Here is a 9,416-nt window from a genome sequence, read left to right as displayed (position 1 = left end):
ACACTGCTAAATTAGGGACGGCTAGCACAGATAGCCCTCGTGTAGCTTTGCGCGAAATTCAAAACAAACAAACACAAGTCTTTGGCGATTATGAAATGTCAGATTATCCTAAATAAGGTATCTAAGTCTGGTTTAAAACAAAAGATGAATTCAATTGAAAAGAATACATATTTCTTCAAAAGTACTTGAGCAAAGGACGTTCTGTGCAGTTTTATTAAGTGAGATGTGTAAAATATTTAGAAGACCAATTCCATTTTTTTAAGGCACAGGTTACCAGAATGTCGTACTAACTGCTGTGTGCATAAATTATTAAAGAACAAAGCAATCAGGGATATATCTGAAGGAAGCTCATTATTAACAATTCAAAGCAGACGTGTTCCAGATAGACTTACAAGTTCTCTTTTTGTTCTTGTCTCTGGAGGGAAGGGGGGAAAAAGCGTATTTTGGTTTTATTAGAAAATGATCGACCTAACCGAAGAACACAAACACTAGTTCTTCTGTCGAGAGATCGAACAACGCGCTCAGGTCCCGGGAAAATATCATAAGCCAGACTGACTGAACAACCAATCCTGATGACGAGAGTTTTCTAACGACTGTAACCTATTTGATAGCACTCAGTGACGACTACTCTGCAAGGTAAGGTACAGAGGGTCGGGAAAAAAAAGCCATTCACTGGAAGTGTATGATTTAAGTGTGATTCTAGTAAAGACCTTGAAAACTTTCACCGTGAGTATATTTTGGAATGGTGTTATGATTTATATCAAGATATTTTAAACTTAAAATCTTTATTTTTATTTATTTGTTTGTTGTTAAGCGCATAGTTACACAATGAAAATATATGAGCTGGGCTTGCTCATAACGGGTATCGAAATCTGATTTTTCGCCTCATAAGCCTTCAGACTCACCGCAGAGCCACCGGGGTGAGCTTAAAAACACTAAAGTTCGTTCTATCTGTGTAAAATAATTATCTGAAAATCCAATATATAGCAAAGTATTTGAAGCTTTAATTTTTGAAAAATCTTACTAAATTACACAAATACATGGGTTGTTTAACTTATGCCCTCGGACTGGAAATATTATGTAGCTACCGACCCATCTTACAGGTACATATTCTGTGTTTAATACTATAGATATTAGTTTGATTTGTTATGAATTTCGCGCAAAGCTACACGAGAGCTATCTGCGCTAGCCGTCCCTAATTTAGCAGTGTAAGACTAGTCTCTTGGGCTAGTCTTTTACCAGCGAATAGTGGGATTGACCGTCACATTATAATGCCCCCACAGCTGAAAGGGCGAGCATATTGGGTGGGACGGGGATTCGAACCCGCGACCCACAAATTGCGGGTCGAGCGCCCTAACCACTTGGCCATGCCGGGCCCTATAGATATTACAACGCTCAAGCCTTCCATATTAACACTTTCAGCAACTCAAAACGCGCGTGTACGATACTGATACTCAAAGGCTCTTCGTGGAATTTCGCAAAATATGAAGTTACGTTTGTAGAACAAGTACCATCAATAATCCCAAGCATGGTGTGGAAGAAATATCGAAATCTAAGTGTGATATTGACCAACTAGCCAAATGGACACTGCTGGACTAAAATTTAGGACCGCGGAATGAGTGTCACGTGTATTAGACGAGTGCTAAACCCAACATCACCATCCAACCCTAGTAAAATGTAAAAGAGACGATGTCAGATGCTGAACAGCACCAATGTGAAACCATTACTGTTGGATGGCACCCTTGTGGCCATGAACATTTTCGTAAAGGCGTATTCGAGTAGTGCAGCTGAATGCTCTTAATGTTACTCCAGCGCTATCTTTATGTAAAGTTCTTAAGGTCAATCGTTATAATTTATGATCACACTTAAAACGAAGGTAAAAAAATAAATAAAGTTTCATAACTCATTAAACTCTACGATAACAGCTTGTTAGATGTGATGTTAATTAAAAGGTTGATCTTAGTTCATGTTCAAATAATGATATTGTTGCAATTTTAACTTGAAGCAGGATTTCACTAACAAATTTTTGTTTGCAGGGTTGTCGCCAGAGGGAGTTCGGAAGAGGAATCGCATACACTATTAGTGACTGAATGGAGGAGATATGATCAAGACACCTTCCAGCACCTCGAAGAATCTATGTCACGTCATATCATGGCGTTATTCAGACACGAGGTGGCTCAACCCGTTATACGACATATCAGGGATCGAAATATTGGATAACCGAGGAATTTAACTTTGCTTGAGGAATTTCATCTTTTTTTAGTTGGTTTTCCCGATTGGGAATGTATGGTTCATCTATATTCTTTTAGTTTTGACCAATAAAAGTGAACATATTGCATGGATTAAATAACAATAATAATAAAATTCACGAGGAAATGCAACTTCACGTGAGGAAATGTAATCTTCCCGATAGATTTCCTTTGAGTGAATGTAATCTAATTTTCTAATAAAGTGGCCAGACCATATATATTTATTTGAGAAGAATATGCCATAAAAAGAAACGAATTCTCTCCTAAGAAATTCCATGGTCTGTTGTTAATATTCGAGTGTATATATATAAGAATCTAAGAGTGAAAAGAAATAAAAACTAAAATACACTAATTAAAAAGACACTTGACATTAATCTTCTGATTTTCATCGATGCCACTGCTTTCATTTTGAATAAATATCGGTAGATTATTTGGTAAAACTGCAATACGCTGTTAAGTGAAGTATTACTATCACCATAATATACAAGTTGAAAATATTTTAAACTGATGTCATTATTTTGAAAAGCAACCACCATTTAGTTAAACCTCGTGGAGACCCATTTCCGGTCGGTGCGAGTGAAACTTCTAATGTGAATTCCGACTGAAAGCAGTTACAAACCTTTACGTGGATCAGCAGTAAGAGTACATAATTACAACGCAAAAATCCGGGGTTCGGTTCCCTTTAGTGGACGCAGCAGATAGCTTAACATTGGTATAAACTTAAGAAAAACAATCTACGGTAGTTTTGAAACATTAAACAGTTTTAATTTATTCTATAATTGACAAACGAGAAATACGTTTGGTTAATTTTAAGCTCTATTCTCAAAGCTTTCTAAGGATTACAACGGTTTGAAAGACGAGAAATACGTTTGGTTAATTTTATGCTCTATTCTCAAAGCTTTCTAAGGATTACAACGGTTTGAAAGACAAGAAATACGTTTGGTTAATTTTAAGCTCTATTCTCAAAGCTTTCTAAGGATTACAACGGTTTGAAAGACGAGAAATACGTTTGGTTAATTTTATGCTCTATTCTCAAAGCTTTCTAAGGATTACAACGGTTTGAAAGACGAGAAATACGTTTGGTTAATTTTATGCTCTATTCTCAAAGCTTTCTAAGGATTACAACGGTTTGAAAGACGAGAAGTTTGGTTAATTTTAAGCTCTATTCTCAAAGCTTTCTAAAGATTACAACGGTTTGAAAGACGAGAATGAAATGTCAAGTTATACAGTTAACAACCACAGAGAAAGACAGAGAGTAACGCTGCGTGAAATTTCACTATATCCTGAAGTCAAAAGCGTTGACTAGAGTATTGAACTCATATTAAAACAAAAACATGGACACAGAACAAAAAAAATATCAAACGCTTCAGCCACTAATCTACTTTGGGAACATGCACAACTAGGGTAAACATAAAACCAAAATAAGTTTAAGTAAAATTCATCAGGGTTAATACATAAGACTGTTTGATATTAGAATATTATTTTTTCCTAACCTTTTTATTAAAATGTGTAAATCCCTCCAGTATGCACTACAAACTTTGAAAGAAGGACAGTAACCGAAATGTTGAGCAAACAGTTTTTTCTAGAACATGCTATGTGAAAGTACAGACTGGTCGTATTGGACTCAATACATTTATTGCCACACATAATATCATACATGAAGATACCACACCCTTTAATTTATAATATTTTATAATGTTTAATCTTTATTATACTGGAGTTTCTTCTTGAACGATCAAAGAAAAACTGTTTGGAGATTATCGCAAACAGAAATCACTAAAGTTCTTGGCTTCTTACATATAAAAATGTGAATATTCTGCTGATAAAACAAATATCAAGGTAGAAGTTGGTTAAGCCTACTTCAATACTGTGAACTAATGCCTTCGGATCCGTAATACTCTCAATATTTAAAGCTATCACTCCCGGACGTTTAGCAGTAATAGATAGGCCTAACTCCTACAAAGTTTCAATAAAAACTGCCAACCACAAAAAATAATAATAATGTGAAATTCGAATAGGCCTGCGAAACACTGTCATACTGAAAACAAATGTCAAACTTTTAGTTTTCGTAACTAATAGAACAGATGTAAAAATTAACATGACGAATGTATCTGACACAGAATCCATACAAGTTTACAATTACAAAAAGAGAGAGAGAGAAGAAAAAAAAAATCCTAAAGTATCTTTCAAACTGAACTTAAAGTGAGGGGAAGCCAGTTTGCAGCTATCACTCTCTCAAAACTTTCTTTTTTTTTAAAGTAAAACATACATCATACAGGAGTTCTCATTAGTGGCACGAGAAGAAAAAAAACGCAGACGAACGACTGTAGATTTCTGACCATCTGAAAACCACATCCCCTAGGTCGATGTTAGACAATGTACAGACTGTAAATATACTTGTGAGAAGATGTATAAGCAGTTGTTGATTGGAATATTAAAACAAAAATTAATGACCATATTAAAATTAGGGTGACAGGATCGTGTGATTAGATTTCCTAATATATTTCAATCAGTCATTTTGTGATAGGTTAACCGATTTAACGTGTGTGTGTGTGTTTTTTTCATATTATTTTATCTCCTACCATTTCGTACGTGGTAAAAAAGCTGATAATTCTATCTAGAAGTAGAATATTGTACCATTCTATCAGTGGAATAAGGTTGTATTTCATGATAATATAACTACTCGTATTATTATTGCGTCACATTTTTACACTGTATTTTCATACATCTTTACAAGATAGGTTGTACGTACGTTTCATATATACATACTTCCTAGAAAGCCAAACATTATCCGACAATTCTTTTGACAGGAAACGCCGTTTAAAGTTTTTATAAGAAAAAATTGTGTACTGTTGGTTTGTTACAAAATTTACTTACATATTCATTTTGAGCTTCGTCTTTATGTAGTCGATTCGTTTTTAAAGGAAACCCCAGACTACTAAGAATTTCAACCTAAATATTACCAAACACTATTCAAAATATAGTTTTAAAAATATTATGCTTTATTACGTAGATATTGATAGAGCAAGGAGAAATATACAGGGTGTCCCAAAAGTCTGGACTCATATGGAAAAATACACAATTTGTTCTTAATTTATTTATTATTCAAACTGCATGCCATTAACAGCCACACATATATCAATTCTTAGTATACTGTGCCATATGGGTCCATTCTCCTGGGATACCCTGGATATTCGAACTCGAAAAAAACCAAGCAAAAAAAAAAAGATAAATATTATTTATCAATAAACTATTTATCCGTTTAATTATTATCACGGTTCAAAATATAATTTAATCAACGTTTTAATTTACATTGATTTATAAAGACATATAATATTTTACAAGAAGTTAAAAACAATAAAAAAAAACATGACAGAACAAGGAGACCCAAAGACCGTCACATGCCTCACAATAACAACCACCCAAATCATGTCAACAAAATATTTTACATAAGTTTAAACCAAACTTTGAAAACCATATCACATGTATACAGCTCTAACATAGAAAATATCTATTGTTATTACTGCCCTATTCAATAAATTTCAGTGCTATTTACGAGTCCTATTTTGTAAGAGTCGACTAGCGATATTAATGCTATTGCTAACAAAGATCTGAGAATACGCCTACACGATATCAACCTAAGAACCACAAAGTAAACAGTTAATCTTCAATCTTCGGAATTCAAAACAAATAAAAAAAGTAAGAAACAATGTGAGAATGATATAAATCTCGATCCAAAACCACAATAATCCAAGTACTTTCGGAAGGTAAACCTAAACCTGTCTACAATCAATTATTCTTCACAATTCGTCCAAGAAAAAAAAAAAAGATGGAAGGATCTACGTAAGAAAGCACTCTGGTTATTGGATTTCTAGAAATGTGGTTCTGTCGCATCAATTTGTTGAATGTAATAAATACTGATAGTTATACTATTAGTAGTACTACACAGCATGTTAGTATATGCGTCTAAACTAGGTAAACTTACGAACAAACTGGCCTCTTTAAGTGTAAGGAAATAACTGTACAAAACAAAAGTAAGCAAAATATAACTTGTACTCATAATAAACTAGGGTACCCAATCACCGAAAATATATGAAAACATATTTTTATACCGATAAGAAACAACTTACAAGCACTTGCCTATAAATGTAAGATGTTTTAATTTAACTATGGTGCATTCGTGGGAGTCGAAACAAAATCATTTAATAATGACAAAAACGCCCCTCGTGGTGTGGCCTATGTGAATTTGAAATTAAATATAACAAGACGCTTTTGAATCCGTCCCAGATTAACGATGCATTTTATTATTTATTTATTTGTGTATTTACTTTATTAACTAATTAATATATTATCTAATTTTTAGTACTAATTCATTCATTCATTACATAAAAATTCAACACTTTGAACACGTTCTCCTCGAAGCGGTTTCATATATGCCGTTTAAAGATAGTTAAATTTAACCTGTAAAAATTAGCAAGTTTCAATACCAAAACACTCAAATTTACCCTATATAGTTTTATTTTATAAGTTTTAGTTAAGCTTTTTTTATGTAATAACGTTTATTTTCACTTCTTTTTTAGTGATTAGGCTTTTGTAAGTTAGGTAGGAATGAAACAATAAAGCAACGTAGAGATACGAGTCCTCATTCTAGAACTTGTAGAAGTGAACGTTGTTTAAAGCAATACTGAAATAAGATTATTATTAATATAAAGTCAAAGTTGCTAATAAAGTGCCTTTATATACAATTTGGTAAGAACGATTAATAAATACACCAAATCAACAGATTATTTGTGTTTGTGGAATTATAAAGCATAAAATAAGTATCTAAATTCGAGAAATGAAGTCGATTTTAAAACATTAGAAGAAAAAATTAATCTAAAATAAAAGCAGCTTTTATATAAAAAAACGGTAATATACCTATAAAAAAGTATAAGTAGAAAGTACTATTTGTAAATTGTAGTCTGATAAATTTTGATACAAGTTAGTCTCTACAGTTTAAAGTGCAGAGGTAGGCTACTTGTTGTTTTCAGCAAAATAATTATTGCATCGTTTAAAATAACTATGTTACTGTTAAGAAGAAATATATTTCGTAAGTATATATATATATAGTATCTCATACTTATGAGACTTTTACAAGATAAATACATCAAATAAAAATATCTCTACGGGTGGGCAATGAAACCTGAGGGGTTTACGAAAAACTAACCCAAAATGAAAAAAAAAATCGTAATATTGTCTGTTTCAGGCAAAGATTGCAATATTTCTTGTATTTTCTATTATAAATAGATAATTTTACGTCGTGACTAAAATTATCATATTTGTAGCTTGCCTTAAGTTAAGTTCCAACTCAGTCGGAACTACTTGCTCATGATGAATCTTTAAAAATTGAAAAAAAATTATTAATAACAATAAAAAGCTGAAACTTGAAAGCTGAATATAAATTATGGCTTACATAATTACTTACTGTGTTTTGACGTTTTGTATCTTGCCAAAATACGTGATAATGCTGATAAATCCTGAGATTTAATAGCTTGGAAAAGCTCGTGGTCTTTAACCATTGTCGTTAACATCGAGAAAACTACGTTTTCTCCCAGAGTAACACGTGGAAGAATCGTTATGTTTTAGCTGAACGCTAACTTCGTAAGCTAAAATCACGTCAAGTCTTCAGACCCTAGTTACAGCCGAACTACCTATCCAAGTCGGTGACCTAAAGCAACAGTGGTTTGTTAGATCTTGCACATTTCGTGAGATTTATCTTCAAAATCGTGAAGCACTTCTCTTCCAAGAGATGTGCGTGTCGCCCTTTTGTGCTTTACAACAAATATTTCTTTCCAGTATAGCTCTTGTCGTATCTAGTGATGCGTGTCTTGATCACTGGCAATCCTCACTGACATTACTACAACTTCCTTCCCTGATAGCATGATGTGTTTTGCCTTGAAGGTTCGTTTACACATCGTACGATACAGTTAACAAATGCGCATGCGCCATATTCAACCAATTAGATGACTTCCAAATAGTTGTTCGTTGGCGGGAATTAACGCTTGAGTGATTGTTATCCAGATGTTCGTATATGTAAGGTGTTTTCTGTATACGAAAACAAAGACAAATTAATATGTTAAAATATTCTATTTTAGCTTTTCTCTAAGGTGATTATTGTTTAATATCTAGTGTTTATTTTCTTTTTCTCTACAAATATTTTACTTCATAAACTTTGTGTATGTAAAATGAGCCCCAACGGAATTCCTGGCTTGTAAAAGCGCTTCTCACACTGCCTTATTTAAATATAATACATGTTGCTCTGAAAATATAGTATTTAATCTTACTAATCTCGAAACATTAAATTGCAAACGTTGACTAGATAACGGAATCTTGGATTTTATGGATTTATCATTTACTTGTAGCGATCGCATAAAAGTTTTTGCACGTTACAATCAGTCAAATTAAGAGCTATATTTGCAATAACAATCAGTAAATTTCAACAGCCATTTTGCCACTGGCTATTTCTAACAAACTGATAGCCAGAGAATGTTACTTGAAACAAAGAAAGCCTGAAAGTAAATATAAAATTGAAGCAACATACTTGTGGATTAATTAAGTTACGTGACATATATATATATATTTGAGGTGGTCGTGGCTTAGTGATAACCTGCCCGGACTGTAGTGATCCAAGGATTTATGTCTCGAGACTCGTTGCTGCAGTTTAGGTCTGTAAGAGCGACGCTCAAATCCCACAGTTCAATCAGACAAGAGCAGCCTAAGAGTTTTGTGATAGGTATTGTTGATTAGCTGCCTTCCCTCGAGTTTATCAGTTGAAAATTAAAGATGCATTACGCAGATAACCCTTTTATAGCTTCTTTCGAAAATTCTGAGAAAAATAAAATTTAACTAAAACTAACTTATGTCACCTGATGCTGACTTAATTAGCATAAGTGAATATAGTAGACTGGTGTAATTGGAGATATTTCATATGTAAAATTACAATAATTTGTGCTCAATTGAGCATGATGTTGAAAAATTATCTCGTGAGATATTATTAGGATTACGGCCGAAAATATCGTTAGCAGCGAGGGTACCCAACTGATAAAACAGTGCACTCTAATCTTCATAAGCAGAAACGTAAGAAAAGTATATCTAATTAGCTATACTGATGGCCAGGTTGATTTTCAG

The 9,416-nt window shown here is 33.2% G+C and overlaps 1 protein-coding gene across 1 annotated transcript in view; it reads right to left on the bottom strand.

The window, feature by feature from the left end:
* Positions 1-8,150, bottom strand: part of LOC106458706 (caskin-2-like) — a 198,754-nt gene extending 190,604 nt beyond the window's left edge. The window contains exon 1 of the mRNA XM_013918248.2: positions 7,714-8,150. Coding sequence (XP_013773702.2) covers positions 7,714-7,819 — 106 coding nt within the window. The 5' untranslated portion in view covers positions 7,820-8,150. The remainder of the gene's footprint in view (positions 1-7,713) is intronic.
* Positions 8,151-9,416: the final 1,266 nt, after the last annotated feature.

The sequence above is a fragment of the Limulus polyphemus genome, unplaced genomic scaffold, assembly GCF_000517525.1.
Source record: "Limulus polyphemus unplaced genomic scaffold, Limulus_polyphemus-2.1.2 Scaffold503, whole genome shotgun sequence".
Taxonomy (NCBI): Eukaryota; Metazoa; Arthropoda; class Merostomata; order Xiphosura; family Limulidae; genus Limulus; species Limulus polyphemus.
Note: the sequence above shows the minus strand (reverse complement) of the source record. Positions and strands in the feature narration are given on the sequence as shown.